Source organism: Notamacropus eugenii, chromosome 4 (assembly GCF_028372415.1).
Source record: "Notamacropus eugenii isolate mMacEug1 chromosome 4, mMacEug1.pri_v2, whole genome shotgun sequence".
In the NCBI taxonomy this organism is placed as follows: Eukaryota; Metazoa; Chordata; class Mammalia; order Diprotodontia; family Macropodidae; genus Notamacropus; species Notamacropus eugenii.
The window spans coordinates 268,944,417-268,966,446 of record NC_092875.1 but is presented as its reverse complement, the minus strand read 5'-3'; the positions used below and the strand labels follow the sequence as shown (position 1 = coordinate 268,966,446).

General features: G+C 35.9%; 1 protein-coding gene across 4 annotated transcripts in view; it reads left to right on the top strand.

Annotated features, from left to right (window-relative positions):
• PXDNL (peroxidasin like) overlaps positions 1-22,030 on the top strand; it is a 522,877-nt gene that overhangs the window by 413,125 nt on the left and 87,722 nt on the right. For all 4 annotated transcript variants that reach the window (XM_072604570.1, XM_072604572.1, XM_072604573.1 and 1 more), the window contains 2 exons: positions 1,556-1,712; positions 18,098-18,206. In XM_072604570.1, the coding sequence (XP_072460671.1) occupies positions 1,556-1,712; positions 18,098-18,206 (266 nt within the window). The remainder of the gene's footprint in view (positions 1-1,555; positions 1,713-18,097; positions 18,207-22,030) is intronic.

The following is a 22,030-nucleotide window of genomic DNA, read 5'->3' as shown; positions in this document are numbered from 1 at the left end:
CAATCCTGTGAGGTGGATGCTGTTATTTCCATTTTACAGATGAGGAAACTGAGGCACATAAAGGTTAAGTGACTAGCTCAGAATCTCACACCTAGTAAGTATCTGAGGCATGATTCTAACCTGGCTCTTCTGACTCCAAGTACCCAACTCTATCCACTGTGCCCCTAACTTGTTCCCTTTTATCTCAGACATGCATTTCAGAGACAATCCCTGGTTCAGAATACTAACACAAAATTAAATTCATTTGAGCCTTTTTGCTGTGTGATTTTCCTGTTTCTTTTTTTGTCAGTTGTCATATTTCTGTGCATTTAAGCTAATCCTTCTTGAGTTTATTATCTTTTATTGAAATTGATAGGAATAATAAATATTTTTAATTGGGCATTTTATCCACATTGAATTACTGTGCCACATATATTCTGTCATATTTACTCCTCTCCTCTAACTTCCTACAAACATCATACAATTGATGTCTGATTCTGGTCCCTAAACAAACAAACAAAAAACCCAGCAACATTGGAACAGCCATCCCCCAATCTCTTTTGGGGATTTGAGGGTCTAGTATCTCTGGCTGTGTTTCAGAGGCATGGAACAGATTCCTTGATAGATGTCACACCTTCTCCCTTGACACATGTGGCTCTCAAAACAGCTACCCATATAGAAATAAAAATGAAAGCTAGTGCATGACAGCTGATATGGGAACTCGCAGTTTTTCTGCACTCATTGCAAGTTTTATGTGGCCTGACCTCTTTCCCCTCCCTGCATGGTAGCTTCTCCAGCAGCATCGTGCCTGACTATTTGCGCACAAGACTGTTCTGGGATCTGATTACTGTCCTCAGGGTTGTATATATATGGCAGGCTCTCTTTTTGTTATTCACTCCAACTGTCTTATTTTATAGAAAAAAAAATCCATCCCCCAACCTGAGGAAGTTTGAGAACTTTTCCTATAGGTGCCTACCCTCTCTGTTCAACTCGATGTGCCCTAAATTCCTGGCTGTTGCTCAGCCTTTGCACATCATACTTTTTATGCCTAAAACAGACTCTTCCTCATCTCTACCTTTGAATTTGTTCCTTTTCTCCTTAGCTCAATTCCTGTGCCACCTTTTCCATGGTCTTCCCCTCTGCACTTATTATACTTTGTATTATAATTATTTGCATACATGTTTTATCTTACCTAGTAGAGTGTAATCTCCCCAGGGGTCAAGACTATATACTTCATTCCATTTTTTCATCCCCGGCATCAGTCAGTGCCTTGAATGTATGCTTATTCATTATTTCTTGAATTTTTTGAAGTACTAAAGAACGTGGGCTTTGATATGAGTATTTTGTTTGGACTTTTAAACACATTGGCTTTCTTCAGATAAGGGTGAGATTTCTAGATCTCTTCAATAGGAAAGTAGGAACATTTACTACAGTTATAAAAAAAAGTCACAGCTGGAAATGGAGATCTTTTTTATTTTATTAAAGGTGTTTGACTTTTGTTTGTTTTTTGAACCATGAATTTCAAGCACTTTGTTTTCCTTTCTTCATTCTTAATGTTTTGTTTTGTTCTAATTAGGCAGGAGTTCAGATAACTGACAGTGGCAAATTTCATGTAAATCATGAAGGTACTCTTACGATCAAGGATGTTGGGCAAGCCGACCAGGGAAGATATGAGTGTGTGGCAAGGAATCACTTTGGATTTGCTACTACTAGCATGCTTCTCACAACCATTGGTAAGCTGTTATTGATTTTTATCAAAATAGAATATATCACAGTAATTTTCTTCAAGGGTGAAAATGAGTGGGGAGCTCTAGAACCATAGGAACAGAAGTTTTAAAATTTCTTTTTATGGAAAGAACACTTTCAATCTCACCCTAATCTTACTTGCCCTCTTCTTACATTACCTCCATCCCATTTTTTCAAACCATTTAACACTGGTTTCTATTTATGTCAAAATCCCTTAAATTCATTTATACACATGTGCCTCCCTATGGGTCCCCTCCCACATCTCATCCCTCTCCCACAACTAAATGGATACCATTGGATATTATGAAAACCTTCTATAAATCTTTCTTTTAATGTGTATTCAACTTGGGGAAATTACTCTGTCAAATATCTGGGGAACAGATAACCATTTTCAAAGCAGTGAGGTAGAGTATTTCTGATCAGTTGTTGGTCTGGAAAATATGTGATCAGTGTGGTAAACTCCTCTGCCCAAGGAAGATTTCTAACCTGTTATTCTTGATATTTGCCTGAGGGAACAGAGGAATTGTATCTGTGGTCTCCTGGCTATAGCAGATCAGTCCATTAGTCAGTCAGTAAACATTATTAAGTGGTTATTATGTACCAGGCACTATGGTAAGCAATGGGGATACAAAAATAAGGGCAAAAAACAGTCCTTGCCCACAAGGAGCTCATAATCTAATGGGGGAGACAGCCAGCAAACATATATGTACAGACAAGCTGTATACAGAATAAACAGGAAATAATTGTCAAGGGGAAGACATTAGAATTAAGAGAGGCTGTGAAAGGCTTCCTAAAGCTAAAGAAGTCAGGATGTGGAAGGAGAAGGGAGTACATTCCAGGCATGAGATAGGATGTGTTTTTTGTGGAACAACAAGGAGGCCAGTGGAGTTTATTTACTAGAGGGGTGACGTAGTCAGACATGAACTTTAAGAAAATCACATTAGTGACTGAATGGATGGTGGTTTGGAGTGGGGATGGACTTGAGGCAGGTGGACCCATCACTAGGCTATTTCAGTTATCCAGGTATTAGGGGTGATGAGTTGCCTGAACCAGAGTAATGGAGGGGTCAGAGGAGAGACAGGGGCTACACACTGGAGATGTTGCAAAGGTAAAATCAGCAGGTATTAGCAACAGACTGAAAATAGAGAGTGAGAGATAGTGAGGGGATGAAGATGACATCTAGCTTGCAAACCTGAGGGATTGGACAGGGGTGGAGAACCTGTGGCCTTCTAGGTCTTCATGTGAGACCTTTTGACTGAGTCCAAATTTTACAGAACAAATTCTTTTAATAAGGTAATTTTTATATATGTCTCCCAAATTCGAAGTCTGTACTCTGTGCTTTATGCCATACTACCTTAAAACTGAAAGGGCACTTAAAGGTCTTCCACTTCAACTGCCTTGTTTTACAGACAACCAAACTGAGGCTCAGAGATCTTGTGATTGCTCTAAGGTTATACAAGTAGAAAATACAAAACTGGGATCCTGAATCCTGTTTTATTTCTTCTCACTAATTGAAGAAAATAAAACAGCTGGTCTCCATATACCCAACTGATATGAAACAATAGACAAGAATAATGAAGGTAGCTGGTTGGTGCAGTAGATTGGGCTTGGAATCAGGAAGACAGACGTTCAAATCTAACCTCAGACACATACTAGCTGTGTCATCCCTGGGCAAGTCACTTCACCTGTTTGCTTCCTCAACAAAAAATGGCGATTAAAAAAAAAAAAAGCACACACCTCCCAGGATTTTTGTGAGGATCAAATGAGATGATATTTGTAAAGCACTTAGCACAGTGCCTGGCACATACACGCTTTCTAAATGTTAGCAGCAGCAGCAGCCGCTAGGTAGCATAACGGACAGAGCCCTGGGGAGTCAGGGCTTGAGTTCAGATCTGTCCTCAGACACTTAGCTTTGTAACCCTGGGCAAGTCACTTAAACCTGATTGCTTCACAAAAAATTTTCCTAATTACAAAGTAGTTTGTATTTCTTGCTGAAAAAGACTGTGTCTATACAATCCCAGTTATGTAAATTAAAAGTGATAAGCCCATTTACCTAAGTGATTTTCCTACCTGGCAACAAATTCCTGGGTAACAGTTTATTTTTCCTTTTTTTTGTTGTTGTGAGGATAGAATGAGATAATAATTGTAAAGTGCTTAATGCAGTGCCTGGCACATGTTCAGCTTGCTTATTTTCAGTTGTGTCCTACTCTTTGTGACCTCATTTGGAGTTTTCTTGGCAAAGATACTGGAGTGGTTTGCTATTTCCTTATCCAGCTCATTTTCTAGATGAGGAAAATTAGACAGGTTTAAGTCATTTGTCCAAGGTCACATAGCTGCTAAATATCTGAGGCCAGATTTGAACTCAGGAAGATGAGTCTTCCAGACTCCACTCTCCAGGTACTCTGTCCAGTGTGCTCCCTAGCTACCCAGTGTGTGCCCTGGGTACTATAAATGTTAGGGATTGTTACTAGTTCACATATTTACCTAGCACTGTAATGGTAGCATAGCACTTTTCTCATAATCTCATGAAGTAGGTAGATCAGTTATTATTACCCTCATTTTACAGTTAAGGAAACTGAGGCTCGGGAATGTTTGGTGGTTGGAACTATGGTCATTTTGATCTTAAATGTCACAACCAATATTCAAACCCAGGTCTTCTAATTCCACATCTAGCATTCTTTTTACTTAGCAGCTGCCATTTATCCACATATTTTGGAGTTGTGTAGACTAAGACCATAATTTTGTCACTTCTGAAAATAGTTTAAGGAAAAAGGTGTTTAATGATCATGTTTGCCTAAATGGACTAAGATGTCAGCTTCTTTCTGGTCTATGTAGAATGAATACTCTTATTTGTGTGCAGAGCTATTACATGTCAGAAGAATACATGTGTAGACAGATTTGGCAAGAGTATATCGAGAGTTCAGATTCTGGATATAGGCATTATAAGAAGGAGTATTGATTCATTATCAAAGATTATACAGTAAGCACTCATCAAGAGCACATAACATCTTAATATGCTAATTGGTGCAGGTCAGTTTTTCCAGATGGGCTCTGAGAGTCTTTTTTTTTTTTTTCTAGCTTACAACCATCATCTGAAGTTAACATTTTTCAAAAAGTAGTTGAAGAGTGACTTTATTTCTCCTATTTTCAGTTTCCATAAAAATGGAAAAGTTTTCAAGTAAAGGACTTCAAATTTTCTCTTTTTTCCAATCCTTCTTTTAGGACCAGAAAGTCTATCAGATATGTTCATCATTATAATTCTGTGCTAAATAAAAGGTAGATTTGAAATATCTTCCTTTAAAAAAAAATCTATATTCATAACACATCATAAAGAGTTAGAGATCAGTAGATAGTAGTAGATAGCAGTTTAAATGGCTTGTGATTCAGACATGTATCTTCCAAATTTATATGCTATTTATTTTCTTCACTTGTATGCCAATATATATGTATTTTTAATCTTTTGTAAAGCATCTGTTCAATCAGCTTCTTTTGAGAGTAGTGCTAATATTTAAAGATAGAGTTGGAAATATCTGTATAATATAATTAAAAAATTTGGTACTTTAGTTGACATTCTTTGCCAAACATTATTTTCCCAGGGTGCTAAAACCCTATTCTCTTTCTCCTGTGCTGTATCATCCCTCTTTCTCTGGCCTAACATCCATTAACCTACAACAATGGTGCTGAAAACCAATTATCTGAAAAAAAAATTATAGAACTCAATTTCTGTTCCTCTCTACATAAAATTGTAAAAATATTTTGAAAAGAAATTTGTGATTTGGGGGCAAGAAAGCATTTTAGGAAGAAAATATAGAGTTGTCACTGAGACAGAGCATTTTTCAAGTACTTTATAGATGCCAGGTACTGTGCTGAGTGCTGAGGATATGAAACCAACAAAGAAAATGGTACCTACTCTTAAGGAGCTTACATTTTAATAAAGGAAGACAAAAGAAAATAAAGTGGGGCTAGGAAATCAGCGTGCAGCGAAGGTAGGTTGCCACATGGAGGTCAGGCAGGCCATGTGGAGGTGAACCCCTGGGCTTTCTCATGACGTAGTGGTCCCAAGCAGAGTTGCATCTACCATTGAGTTGATCTTAGCATGGATTTGTGTCAAGGGTTTTATAAAGCTTCAGCAGAAAGCCTTTGAAAAAAAGTCATTGGAAATTTAGCAACTACCAACAAAAACAAACATTTAAGTATACAAAAACACAAATTTGAAATGAACATATATAAAATGAGTATTTTCAGTTTAAAGTGTGGATGTTTACTTAAACAAGATAATAATAATAAAAATGTACTTTGTTTTTGTATGCTATTCCAAACTCTTTTCCTTCTATGTATTTTCTTGCTTTGACATTTTGTAAGTATTATTTTAGTAAACACATGTATTATCTTGATTTTGTTTTCTTTGATCTGTATTTCCTTATTTATGTTTTCTTCATACTTGTAATTTCTTATGTTGTAATAACATTTGGTTAGATTCATCTATCATATTTTGTTTAGCCATTATTCAATCACCAGAGAAATACATTGTTTATAGATTTTTGCTATTATAAACAATACTGTTGTGAATACCTTTGCCCACATAGGTGTTTTTTTTTTTTCCATTTCACTACTACCCTTTGCATATAGTCCTAACTGGGAAACTCCCTGGATAAAATGATAAGAATGGTTTTGCAACTTTTATTCTATATTGTCATATTGCTGTGTAAAAAAAATTGCCTCTGTTAAAAGTTTAGCTGGTAGTATGTATCCAAAAAAAACAGTGACATTTATTGTTAATATTTTTAATGATACATATGCTCTCAGATTCCTCCCCTCCTATCTTTTCTAGCAGATGCAGTTGCCAGTCTCTCCACCTCACATTCAACATCTTTCTATCCGATTCCTTCCCTATTATTTCAAATTTTCCCTGCTGCTTCAGACATCACTGTCTCTTACCATCCTTAAAAAAAAAATCAAATCACTACCTCCTACTGTTGCCTCAAGCTATCCTACTTTGTCTTTCTTCCCTTTCGTAGGCAAACTCCTAGAAATACACTTTTACACTAATGGCTTCTACCCCCTCTCCTCTCCCTCCTCAACCCTTTGCAGCCTTGCTTCTGACTTCAGTACTCTTCTGAAATTACCAGTGATTTCTAAATTGCCACATCTCATATGTACTTTTTTTCCCAATCTTTATCCTTCTCATACTCTTTGCTGTGTTTGGCATTATTGTTTACTTTCTCCTGGATATTCTTTCCTCTCTGGATTTTCATGACAAAACTCTCTCCTAATTCTTTTCCTATCTGTTTGCCCACTTCTCAGTCTCTTTTGTCGGCTCATCGTCCAGATTCGCCCCTGACTCCAATCTGTGGTTGTTCTCCAAGGCTCTTCCTTAGTACACCTACTATTATTACTCTATTTTCCTTTTCTTGGTTAGTTGGTCTAGTTACTTGGCCTAGTCTCCCATATTTATATTTGATGTTATCTTTCATACTTCACTATTGTTTGCCTCACAAATCTAATGAGTTGCCAAATTTTGCAATTTCTGTCCCCATAACATTTTTTGCATCTGACTCCTACTCTCTAATCACAAAAGTTCAGATGCTTATCATCTTTTGATTAGATCAGTGTCATAACCTCTAGTTGGTCTCCCTGTCTCAAGTCTCTTCCTTCATCCACTATGCTGCCAAAATGAATTTCTTTTTTTTATTTAAATTATTTTTTTCAGTGTTCTACAATCACTTCAATATATCTTAGATTTTTTCCCCTCCCTCCCTCTCTTTTTCCCTCCCTCCTCCCCTCCCTCCCTGAGAAGGCATTCAATCTTATATAGATTCTACACAAACATTCCTATTAAATACATTTTCACCTTAGTCATGTTGAATAGAAGAGTTAAAATGAATGGGAGAAACCACAAAACAAAACGTAGTACAGGAGAAAATGGTCTGCTTCATTCTGTGATCCAATTCCATACTTCTTTCTCTGGATGTGGAAGGGATTTTGCTTCAAGAATCCATTGGGAATTTTTTAGGTCCTTGCATTGTCATGAAGTACTAAGTCTACCAGAAAAATACCTTGCACAGTCTAGTTGTTGCTATGTACAAAGTTCTTCTGGTTCTGCTCCTTTCACTCAGCATCACATAATATAAGTCCTTCCAGGCCTTTTTGAAGTCTTCCTGTTCATCATTTCTTATAGCACAATAGTATTCCATTATGTTCATATACCACAACTTGTTTAGCCATTCCCCAACTGATGGACATTCCTTTGATTTCCAGTTTTTGGCCACCACAAAGAGAGATGCTATAAATATTTTTGTACATGTGGGACCCTTTCCCATTTTTATGATCTCTTTGGAATATAGTCCTAGAAGTGATATTGCTGGGTCAAAGGGTATGACACTTTTGTAGCCCTTTGGGCATAGTTCCAGATTGCTTTCCAGAATGGTTGGATCACCTCACAACTCTACCAAAAATCAATGTGTTCCAACTCTCCCACATCTTCTCCAGCATTTATTGTCTTCCTGTTTTGTCATGTTAGCCAATCTGATAGGTGTGATGTGGTAACTCAGAGTTGTTTTGACTTGCATCTCTAATCAACAGTAATTTTAAAATGTGTATTCATATGACTATAGATAGCTTTAATTTCTTCCTCTGAAAACAGCCTGTTCATATCCTTTGACTCAAAATGAATTTTTTAAGGATATATCTAACTATGTAAGCTCAGTAAACCTCAGTTGGCACCCTATTTCTTCTAGAATTAAATATGAATTCTGTTTATCTTTTAAATCTCTTCTTGACCTGGCTGCAATCTATTTTGTTAGCTTCACTGGACATTATTCTCCCTCCTGTACTCGCAATCCAACCAAACTAACCTTTCTATTCCATATCCTGAACACTGTATCTCAAATATCTCTGCCTTTGATCTAACTGCCCTTAGTGTCTAGAACATATTTTCTCCTCATCTCTGTCCCACAGAATTCCTCTTTACCTTCAAGACACAGCTCAGGTACCACCTTCTATGTGGAGCCTGTCCTCATTTCCTCATTGTTAGTTCCCTCCATCTAAAGCTGCTTTGCATTCATTCTCATATGCTTGCCTATGTACTCAACACTCCCCATTAGAGTATAAGTTCCTTAAGGTAGGAATTCTGTTTTTTATTGAATTTATATCCCCACTAATTACCACATTTTCTGGTATATAATCTTCTACTAAATAAATACTTATTGATTGGTTAACTTATTTTCCCAAATTAATGGGCACAAAAGAGAATACCAAAATTATTTTCATTTTTTTTATTATTAGAATGTTTTGTCATTGTTCAAATGCCTGTTGCTAATTTTAATTTTTTTAAAGATTTTTTTTTTTGAGAAAAACTGTAGTAACATAGACTTTTAGACTTAGAATCTTTAAGACATTTTTACCTGACTTCTCATTTTAATGACTAGGGAAATGAAACCAACATCAGGTAAGTGACTTTACCAAAGTCAAATTATAATTTGGTGACAGAACAATGACTTGAACGCAACAGGTCCCTCGATTCCCAGTCCGGTACTTATTGAACGCCCATGTAGAATACCATGTAAGGGGCATCTAGAAGGGGATAAAATAATCTCGCAACCAAGACTCAAATATTTAGGCAAATAGAAACAAATATATCTTATTGATATATAACTCTAACATATTTCTAGGCAATAGAATATGCTGTGTTTTTGGAATTATACTATGCAGTGTCACAAGCAATTGTAAATTATAATCATGTAATCTCATTAAGCAAGTGAAGTTAGTGGTTGAGTAACTGGTTTTATTACACAAGTCTGCTTGCCTACAAAATTTATTAATTCACAATAGATCTTCTGGTCAGTGCAAATTAGAGAGGTCTTACATTATCCAGAATAGGTAACACTTAGTTTCACCTTTGTCAAGTGCTAATAACAAAGCTTTGTTGTTGAAAAATCCAAACCTCTAATTAAGCTTAACACACTCCTCATTTAAATGCACATAGAAGCCCTGTACTGTAAGCAAGCTTCTGTCCTAAGGGAACTTACATGATGTGATGCATTTTAAAGATAAAATTCCATGAACAGCATACTTTTAAGCTGTTGCAAGTATTATCTTATTTGTACTGCTCAGAATTATGATTTAGAATTGGTAGAAATGGTAGAAATATCTTCAAAATAAAACTTGTTAGCACAACCTGACAGTTGGAATGGAGTGGGCGGAAGGAAGGGTAGATATTCTTTATATACTCTCTAAAGAGGCCGGTGATGTCCTCCTAGGCAAATGAACTCCATTTACATGTTTAATGATGCAAAGTGATGAGCAAGGGAGATTTATTGAAGTTCAAAGAAAATTATGTAACAGAAACTGTCATTAATGCCAATTTGTATGCAAGAAATTCCTTTGGTTCCACAGCACAGTCATCAGCAATGTCAGTCCTTTTCAATGTCACTCATTTAAAGAGATTTAAACTTGATAGTGTATTTTGAGTTGCATCATTTGGCCAATTTTTCTCTATGAGTAGGCTACAAAACAAAGCACACAACTCTTTAGCTACTGCCACAGAAATGATCCACTACTACTTGTAGTCTAGGCAGTTTGTTACCAGACAAAGTCTAGGAATGATCATGTTTTGATATAGCAGCTTTGTACAAATAAAATAATCCAGTTACGATTATTAATAGCCAACCAGTCATCAAAGCTATAATAAGTTATAAAGATGGAGGATGAATGATGATGTAGACATCTTGCCATGGATTCAACAATGTCTAGTTATCGTAGGCCCTACATGAGCTGTTAAAATCATTAGTTGAACGTAGTAAACACCCTGATGGTGAAATAGGTGACTTACCTTTGCCCTATTCCTGGACAGTTGTCTCATTTGACAGAAGAGGACCCCAAAACTGCGATTTTTTTTAATCTTGATTTTCCTCCCCCCTTACCTAAAAACTATATCGTTTCAGATCAGCAACTTATATTTAACTTACAGTCTTAGAGAAGTACTTATGACAGTAAACTGTTTATTCCTAGATGTGCATGTAAGGTATGCCTAGAGGGGTCAGGCACACACTAATGTTTTTTAAAAAAAAGGGGGAGTGGGAGTATTTTGCATTTCCTTTTTAAAGCCTAGTTTTCAGTGAAGTTTAGTTTTTAATTAAAATAAATGTAGTTTTAGTTTCTATAATTTTTGTTAGATTAAAACCAAGAACCTTTATGATTTAGTATTCAATATATATTCACTTTTAAAAGTAAAGTAAAAGTCTTAGGGTACAAACCATAATGAAATGTGCTGTGCATCCATATGGGCTGAGTGAGTTACTAGTGTGTGTCTGTTCTGAACCTGTGTCTTCATGACACAGTCCCCTATCCATCTCACCACTCTGCTGTTCTCATGAGCATGTGGAAATGACTTTTTTTTGTTACATGTCAAAAAATAATCTTAATTTTTCATTAACCAAAGAAATCTTTAAAAAGAGTAGCCCACTATAGCCCACTATATTTACAGGAAAAACAGATGACAGTTTAGTTACCAGGATTATTTATTTGGAGTTGAAAGGGAATCCGACATTATCAGTCATATAATCCTGGCATTTGAGAGTTGGAAGGGATCTCAGTAGTCAACTCACTCAGCCAAAAGAGGTTCGATTTTTAACATACCTGACAAATTGTTGTACAGCTTCTACTTGAAGACTGCCAAGGTGGGTCCTTGGCCTCATGAAGTCCATTTCACTTTGGTGCTGCTCTAATTATTAAGAAGTGTTTCCTGATTTCAAGCCTTAATTTTCTTCTCTTCAACATGATTGGTTACCTCTAGAACTTCCTTCTGGGTCTTTGTATTATCATCAAATCCACATCTCCCCATCTTTTCCACGAGAACAAATCCCATCCCTCCTCCAGGAGATAAGTTTTTCAAATTCTTGAAGATAGCTATTATATCCCCCGGAATCTTTTCTTCTCCAAGCTAAACTTGTAATTTTTCTTCAGTCAGTTAGTTCTCATGTGACATGACCTTGAGGATTCACCATCTAATTACCTTCCTCAGGACACTCTCTAGCTTATCAATGTCTTTCATAACTTATGATGTTCTGAACTCAACATGCTATTCATGTTGAGCTCTTATGATGGAAATGTATAGTCTGACTCTCATCTTCTTCTTCCTAGAAACTATTCTGCTCTTGATGCAGCCCAAGATCTCATTATCTTTTTTTATTGTTATACTATGCCATTGAATCATATTGAGCTTTGCAGTCCACTAAAATTCACATATCTCTATATTTATATCTACATAAGTATGTATGTACGTATGAGAAGCTGTATAACCACGCATCTCCCATCTTATACTTTTAAAATAGATATTTTGTACCCACGTGCAAGACTTTCCATTTGTTCCTACTGAATATGTTCTTGCTAACGTCAGCCCAATACTCTAGCCATCAAGATAATTTTTTTGATTTAATCTAATATCCAGTAGGTTAGGTATCTCTTTCAGCTTTGTGCCATGCAGATTTGATTGGAATACCATTTAGTTCTTTAATCATTGATTAAAATGTTAAATATTACAGTGGCAAGTAAGATTCCTGGAACTTTTCACTGGAGACTTCCTGCCATGTGGGTATGGAATCATTAACAACTACTCTTTGAATCAAGCCATTTTAAGTTTGAATCAATCTTTGTATTATCATCAAATCCATATGTCTCCATTTTTTCCCACAAGAAAAATATGAGGCATTTTATCAACAACTTTGCTAAAATCTAGGTCAACTATATTCACAGAATTCCCCTATATACTAGTTTAGACATACTGTAAAAAATCATGATTGTGCACTCAATGCAGCCTCTGAGGCTGAGATGCAACTAAATATGGATCAGTTTTCTGCTGCCTGTGCTAATTTTGGCCCAACAGTTAACACCAAAAAAATAGAGGTTCTCTGCCAGCCAGCACCACACCATTCAAACGTGATGCTATTGGTTACAGCATATGGAGAAATTTTGGAAAACTTCATTTGTCTTGGCAGTATACTTTCCAGGGATATATGCATAGATGATAAAGTGATTGTACACATTGCCAGGGCTAACTTAGTGTTTGGGAGGCTCTGAAGGAAAGTGAGAGAAAGAAAAGGGGTTAGACTATCTACCAAATTGAAGATGCTGTACTCTTTGAGCAGAGCAGATTTTCAGTAGCTCAAAAGAAATGAGATGCACAAATTTAGAGACATCTCCACTCCAACCATTGCAAAAACAATGACAAAAACAACGAATAGAATTGCCATTACCTTTTCACAGCCTGTTCTTGTTTAAGTCATGCTGGTTCTTTATAATCTCTACTTCCTTTTCTAGATGTGACTAATAATCCCTTTAAAGATCCATTCTGGAAATTTTCTAAGAACCCAAGTCAAGCTCTCTGATCTGTTGTTTAGAGAATCTATTCTCTGCATACCTCCCGATTCCCCCCACCCCAATAAATCAGGATAGCACTTGCCCTTCTCTCTCACTTTGTTTTCCAAGATTGTTCACATGTCATTGAGAGTCACTTAGTCATCCCATTAACCAGTTCTTTAGTACTCAAGGGTATAGTTCATCTAGAAAAGTATGGATGTGCCCTGTGGCCAAGACAATAAGAAAGGCAAGGAGAGAATCGTGGCTCTTTCTGTTCTGTGACCAGTAATTGGATGCTTTGGTATTTCAAAACACAGGAGTTGTAACACCAAGTCTAGAGCCTTCTTATCTCCAAAATTCCTGAGCACTACGGTAAGAAACAGTGGGATCAGGAAAGATGGCTTTATGCATGCCCTCTCCATCCCCATGTTTCATGTACAATTAATTAATTGTAGGAGAAGGATTGTGAGTTTATTTAAAATGATTCAGCAGGAATGATTCTCTTAAAATCAATTCCCAGTTATCTTTAGTAATACTTAGAAATAAAGACAATAATTTAAGTAAAGTTATTTATCCTGGCCAACTAACTTGAGTTGCCCCAAGTATGATTTCACTACCTTTTGATCTTTCTCATTGAATGACCCATTCAGTTAGATCTATGTAATTTCATTATTATAAACATTTTGAAGGTCAAACAAAACTGACAGTATATTAGTCTGAGAAATTGTGATCAACTCATGGGTATCAACATAGCTAGGTGGTTTAGTGGATAGTCAAGAAGTGCTGAGTTCAAATCCAGCCTCAGATCTTGACATTAACTAGTTCTGTCACCCTAGGCAAGTCATTTAACCTTGGGGGAGGGAGGCAAAAGCATTCCCTGGTATCCAGTTGACAAAGTCAAACCAGCCACAAATTTTCATCTTATTTCTCTACAAAACTCCTATCTTGTTCTCTATGAGCCTTATTCTATTTTAGTTGCCCTTTTTATAAGATAAAATAATAGAATTTGAATATATAAATTTGAACACATAAATATATAAATTAAAAATATATGTACTTCACCCAGTGATGTCACATTTTTTCCTATATTATTTAAGGGTGAACTGTGTGTCAGCCTGACTTTTATAATGCTTTAGATTTTTTATAATGTCCTAGAGGGCATATTTCATTTAGGTTCCCATTCATTATTTTTTTTTTAAATTCCTAGTGATAACATGAAGGAATATCATACCACTATTATTTCATGCTTCAAATTTCTAAATTATTATATATCCTCCTATCATTCATTCTAAGATCAGCTTTTGAAAGTATATTCACTTCTGCATATGAGTAGAGCTAGATCCTGATTGTGCAGATAATGAATCTCTAGAATTGGTAATATGTATTTGAATTCATAGTATATGAAGTTCTACTTTTGTAAAATGTGATGTTGACTCCAAACCAGTGCAAATCTTAGTGAAAATTTGAATAATGTATGTTCATTTCAGAGGATTCATTATTCATACTAATCAGAACCTAGCCAAATGCTATGATATGGCTATTTTCTTGCTTTATGTGCTGCTGCTTCTTTTAAAAAATCAGTTATCCTCGCAAACCATAAACATCAAGAGTTACATGAAAGGTAGAAAGAGTATTTCATTTGGAGTGAAAAAAACTTGGTTTGGAGTTGGGGTTCTCCTTCTTAGTCACTAGGTGAGCATGTCTAAGTTAGTCCATCTCTTTGAACCTCAATTTCTTTATCTGCATATTGGAAATATAAAGGGTTTTACTCTCTGAAGTTGTGAGAATGAAATAAGAGAGAGAATAGAGACTGTCAAAAATGCAAAAGCAATGCAAAAGTACAGTACAGTTATTTCAGCTGTTTTCATTGTTTGGAAATAATCCTTTTTATCCCTTTTCTATCTGATGTGATTACATGATTGTTGTGGTTAGATGTTTGCTTTTATTTCCTCATAAGAACCTTTTGAAGCCTTCAACTCCAGAGGATGGATGAATTTCACTCTTCATTGTCAGAGTGAGTACCTCTATTGATGAGGTCACAGATCCACTGAAGAATCTTCGGAGAACTGAACTGGAAATTGTAACTTTAATTTTGTCTAAATAACCACTCAGTCAATAAACATTTATTAAATGTCTTACTATGTGCCAGGCACTGAGGTGAACACTGGGTATAAAAAGGTAGATAAGAGACAATCTGTGTTGTCAAAGAGCTCATAATCTAGTGGGGAAAGACAGCTTGTCAAAAAAGAAAGTGGAAAGATGAGGAGGGTACCTGGAGTGAGGGCATGATGCAGTTCACAGGAGTGCCACTAGCTGAGGAATGACGAGATGGTTGCCCTGGGTGCCCTCCTTAAATAGAAGATCTAGGAACAGTTATTCACTGTATATCCTCTGCCATCTCCAGTCAAAGGGAGAGATGTCCCTCGGGGAAGGGGATATTGAGGAGATAATGGCTCTTTCAATTTATAATTGATATATTCTTTATAGGGTTCTATGCTAGACCTTATGGGAAATGTCAAATACAGAAAAAAATATGATCCCTGCACGCAAGTATCTTGTCAGTTTCTGACTACTTCATTCATTTTGAACTCAGTGAAAATAGAAAAAAATATTAGGTTTTGTTTTAAAACCAAAATCTGATTTGAGGACTCAAATCCTCAATAAATCTGTATTACATCAATAAATGTTGTCATAGCAGTACATTTCTGTGGGAATTAGTCTTCATTTCATTATAATCTTTAACAACTTTCCTGCTGCCATATGTAAATGATGTCTTAAGAGAAAAGAATTTCATGTTTTGGATTCTTTGATGCACTGCTGGATATATGAATGGATATATAGATTTCACCATGTAACTACACCCTTCAGTGATATAAACCTCTCTGCACCTTATCCCTTGAATAATTCTTATCCACGTTTTCACATATACATTCTCCATAGACACTGTTTGAGATGCTAGACAAAGCTTCCTCTTGGAAGTAATAAATCTTTCTTACTGTCTATCAGATGTCTCCTTTTCATAACACTCATAACACAGCTGTTTTCTTCACCCTAATCTTCAAATTGCATCCCTGATTAGGTTCTTTATTCCATCTTTTACTTGTAAATCATGTTTGGTAGCTGGCAATAAAGAAACTTTTATTAAGTACCTGCTGTGTAGCAGGAACTATGCTAAGAGCTGTTTATATAAATAAAAATAAAGAGAAAGAGTGCCTGGTTTCAAGGAGCTTACAGTGTATATCATGATGCAGGCTTCTTGGCTTATCATTGGATGAGGGATTTAGAGTTGGTAGAGACCTTAGAGATCATCTGCTCTAAGCATCAGCACATATTCCATAGTTCCCGGAGCTAAGAATATTTTCTACATTATTAAATGAAGTTTTATTTTATGTTTTTTAAACATTTTAAAATAAAATTTTATTGTATTTAAAAATATGAAAAACAAACCATTCTTAGCTGTTTGCTGATTCTTGATTTAGTCCAGACCTGTCATTTCACAGATGGGGAAACTGAACCCCAGAGAGATTAAAGTGACTTGCCTAAGATCATAAAGGTAATATATAACAAGGTCAAAATTTGAATCCAGGCTCTCAGATTTTATTTTCATTTTGGGGGGTAATTAATAATCAATTTATTAATTAGGCTAGCCTACAATCAATAAATTGATAGTCAGTAATTTCTCTTGATAGCCAAAGACCCTAATTTCTTAAATCCCTTCAGAAAGAGAACTCCCCTGACAAGTGAAAATCAGCCCTGATTGGTGGACATTTTAAAAGTCTTTACCTCCCCCTGCTGAGAATGTGTCTTGATCATAGACTCTGCAGCCTCAAGGCATCTGGGAAGAGAAAGCCATTTCTAAGTGCCCCCAGATTTTAGGTCCTGTGTTCTATTCACAAGTTCTTTGATTGTTTTCCCTCTCAGTGTATTCCAAATCCTTCCTTAAACTTGTGTTACTATGTGGGATGTGCTGATCGTGATCTTCAGAACAATAAACTTTCCCACCTAACCCTTAATTGGTGGAGGGCCCAGATATTGATATCATATTCTCAGGGTTGTATCTGTAGTCTAGGAGTCTCTACAGTTGAAGTAACAGGAATGAAAGACACAGTCCTCTTCTATTTTTAGAACTTGCTATTGGGACACGGTGTGTAGAATCTTCTTCCTTTGAAATACCTGGTTTTGAACCACTTTCTAGGCTAGAGTCCCAAAGGTTTCTATCAAAGGTCACTCCTTGCTCCATAGGGCATTGATTTTATACTGTCTACAAAGACCCAGTCTAGACTCTTATTTTCAGATTCCTATTACTCTCTCTCCAAACCATTCAAAATTCCCAAGGTCAGAGACTCTGCTTCCTTCATCTAGAAGGACGGGGAGTGGGGGTGGGGGTGGAAGTTAAGGACTAAAGCCTTTTTCTTGGAATCCATAGAACCTCTGAGGGCAAAAAGCCTTTCCCTTTACCACAGAGAGGAGGTGACTTATACTAAGAAGCTGTATTGAATACTGACAGTTGTAGCTACATAGCCAATCAGAAATGATTCCTCCTAACCACAGGGTTTAGTCATCAGGAACCTATGTCTACACTTGCTCCACTGTGTCCCAAAGTCACTGCCTTTACAATTCAACATTGTTCTCTCAGAAGTAATGTCCGTCACCCCTCCATGTGGATAGGCATCATCTCAGGTGCTCTGCATACAAACCAGATCCCAACAGCACAGCAATTCCACATCCTTACACATCTGGGTTTTCTGAACCGTTATTACAAAATGAAATAGTCCGTATGCCTTTACCAGTTTTTGGAGTACTTTAATTCTGTGAATTAAACAGATAGTTTCCATGGGAGCTCTGTTGGGAAATATTGCTCTCTCTGTATAATTGAAAATATCACCTGGAGGTTTTATAGTGTTTTCATTTTGTTAGAAGTTGTCCCTTCTAAAATATAAAAGAAGTTGAATGCCACTTATATCATGTAATTCCTAACTTGAATTTTTTTTTTAAAATCATGGGATTGTTGTTACAGCAATACAGGGTAGACAAGCTGGTGATAACTTTGTGGAATCATCCATTCTTGATGCCATCCAGAGGGTTGACAGTGCAATTAACTCCACAAGAAGAAATCTATTTTCACAGTAAGGATTTATTTTATTTTGCTTATGAAAATTGTTTTCATTTCAGTTCTGTTTAGCTATTGCAAGCTTCATAAATCTCAACCAGGGATACTCTTATGAGATTGTCAAAATATGTTTTCTTTAATCTTGGCAAGCCAGGCTATCATCTGGGAAAAGCAGTCATTGTCAGTTTAGGTACTGAAAGAAAAGTTAAGTTACTCACTGCATTATTGGCCAGTGCTCATTCCCCAAAAAAACTTTTTATGAATCAAAACCTCCTATAAAGAGGTAGGAAGAATGATAGATACCCACTCAGTGGGTTTTGTGATGTTTGCAGCCATTGGCCAAACTTTGCTCTGTTATCAGTTATTTTAGGGGTTAGTATGCATAGAACCCAACAGTATTGCTTAACTGATAATATTGAAGTGTAAAAGATTATCTGCTTAAGCCAATAATTTTCCTCTTCCCATGCTCATTACCCGACTGTTTAAAATAAATAAGGGACTTTTACAGTCATCTTTTGTGAATAAAGGAAGCAAAAACATGTAAAAAAATAATTCTAGAATAAGATGATTATTAGTATTACAGAACAGACAATAGCTTTATCTCAAAGCTATATTCTTTGCCAGCCATTTTCTTTAAAGATGTTTGATTATGAAACAGAATACCATTGATAAATTTGTAAGAATAGTTACTTATTTCAGTGTGAGCTAATAATACTGGTTTTTTAAAATGGTCATTTTCTAACAAGGATCTATCTACATATTAATATAACCTAGAAGGCACAAAGCATTTTTCTGTATAAAAAACAGGGTGAAGATAAAGAAAGTAGCTTCTCTCGGTCTCTGTGGTGAGTTTAGTGATGACACCTGGAATCTATGTTTTGTTGTTTGAAATCAGCTTCCACATTTCTATTTGGAAACATCAAAATGTTATATTTTGTGTTAATTTCTAAATCAACCTTCTTTTGAAATAGGTCAAGTGTCTTCTTTCATAACCTCCTCTGATCCCCTAAGCTTTAAATATCATCGTCCACGGAAGTTAGCATTTTATTAGGATCTTTCTCCTTTACTTATTTCATTCAGTTTTGTATCATTATCTTATAATATATGTGTGTGTGTGCCTTATCTCCTCAGCTATATTATAGGCTCCTTGAAGGTATGTCCTTACCATTTTGCATGATACTTTGAACAAAAGAAAATCACAAAGTTTCAAAGTTGAATGTTACCTCAGGGATAATTTAAATCAAACCATGCTCCATAAAGAATAAATCTTTGTTATTGTTCAGTTGTTTCAATTGTGTCTGACTCCTTCATGACCCCATTTGGAATTTTCTTGGCAGAGATACTGGAATGGTTTGCCGTTTTCTTCTTCAGCTAATTTTACAGATGGAAAAGCTGAGGCAAACAGGATTACATGACTTGCTCAGGGTTACATAACTAATAGATGTCTAAGGCCAGATTTGAACTCATGAAGATCATCAGTCTTCCTGACTCTAGACCTGACACTACTCACTATGCCTAAGAGTACATCTATAGTAGCACTTAAACTCTTTTGTTCAGATACTGTGAGAAAACTTACAGTAAGGTTTTAATTAGTGGATTTATGTTACCTTGGAGGAAGTTATCAAATGGAATTTATTAGGGTTCTGTCTTTGATCCTGTACTGTTCAGCATTTTTTATTGATAATTTAGATGAAGTAATGTATGACATGCTTATGAAATATGAAGATTACAGAGTTGGATAAGATAAATATGCCAATTAAAAGAATCAGGATCCAAATGAATCTTGATAGGCTGGAATTATGGATCAAGTGGGAGGATGTTGACAAGCTAGAAAGCATCGGAAGGAGTACAAACAAGATGGTGAGGAGCCTCAGAAGCATACTTCATGAGAACTATTTAAAGGAGCTAGAAATATTGAATATAGAGGAAACAAGTCTGGGGAGAAGGAGCCAAGATAATTATCCACAAATATTTGAAAGGCTATCATCTGGAAACATGATCACATTTGTTCTGTTTGCTCTTAGATGAAAGAATCAGGGGCAGTGGTGGAAAATTGCAAATAGTTTTAGGACAGATGTAAGGGAAAACCCAATAACAGCTAGGTTTATCCCAAACTGGGATAGTCTGGCTTGGGAGCATTAACTGTAAACTGGTCTGGTTAGAAGTCTTTATTAAAGACTGGATGATTAGAAGTTGAGGACGTTTTAGATAATTTTAATCATTTCTACTGGCTATTCCAATTTCAAGTTTCTGACATTTTATTGAGGAACTCATTGCCTTCTGAACAAGTTCTCTTTGCTCTGTAAACAGTTATAAGCACAGGAGTATTTTACCTTACACCCAGCTGAAATATACGCTTCTGAAACTTCCTTCATATGATCCCCACCTAGCTCTAACTTTTCTCATCTTGGAGTTCTGTATTCTAATTAAATCACAGGTCTGGTTCTTCATTGTACTCTTCCTTCTATTAATTCAGCCTGAAGTTGCATTTACTTGCCTAAGTGTTTTAATTAGATATATGTATACATGCATATGTGTACATATAGACATATCTTGATAGTACATCTTGCAATGGGCTCTAGCTTGCCTATATCCCTACATGTGGTCCATCATTCTGGTCTGTCAAGATTTGTTTGGATCCCAGTTCTTTTAGTCAGTACATTTATCCTATCCATGTGTCATCTTCACATTTCATAAAATGCTACATATTCCTCTCTGTAGGTTATCAAAAGCCCCCACCTACCTTTCCAATTTTTTTTACACATATTATTCCCTACTACATAGTCTTTGACTCAGTGACACCGATGTACTGGTTGTTCCACAAATGAGACACTCCATCTTTCAGCTTTGGCACTCTCTCTGACTGTCCTCCATGCATGGAACTCTCTTTCTCCTCTGTTCCAACTACTGAATTTGCTAGCTTCCTTTAAATCTCAGCTAAAACCCTACTTTATTTGGGATGCCTTACCCAGTCTCTTAATTCCAGTGGTTTCCCTAGGTTAACTATTTATATAATTATTTTGTATATAGCTTTCTTGGAATGTGTTTATTTGCTCACTGCTCCCTCATTGGATTGTAAGCTCCTTGAGAGCAGAACTGTCTTTTGCTTCTTTTTGTATCCCTGACATTTAGCACAGTGTCTGGCACATAGTAGATACTTAATAAATATTGATTTATTGATTGAATAATATAGAACTAAGGATGAATTCCTATATGGACAGTGATATCCAGTGATCTGGATATCTGTATTCCATATAAATTTATAAGTACAGATACATATGCGTATGTATATGTGTATATAAATGTATATGTACACATATGCACACATATATATCATTTACATGAACTCATTAAACCATCTAGTCAAGGGTGAATGGGTTTTGAGTTTCATTAGTGCGTATAGACTTTCTGAGTTGAATTGGATTTCAGTGAAACTTTTTGTTTTCTCTAAAAACAAATGTTTCTTACTTAATAGACAATCTCCAGAACCTTTCATTCCAGTAACTTCCAATAGATATTCATTGTATATATTCAATAGGTAATAGATATATAATAATAATAGATATTCAGTGACTAAGAATTCTAAATGACTCTTCCAAAAGATTGTCTTTCTGAAGATAATTCAGTGCTCCATTACTAATTTAGTATTAACTAAGAGGAGGAAATATGGATTGTCTCTCCATTAGAAGACTACTAAATCTGTTCTTTATGTTTCCTCAAGCCAATTCATTGACTTTAAAATATAAAAGGAGATATGTTCATTAGGTCGATTCATGGATTGATGTGTTTTTTTCTAGATCTCTGAAGCATCATTCAGAGTGTTTCTGCAATGTACTTCAT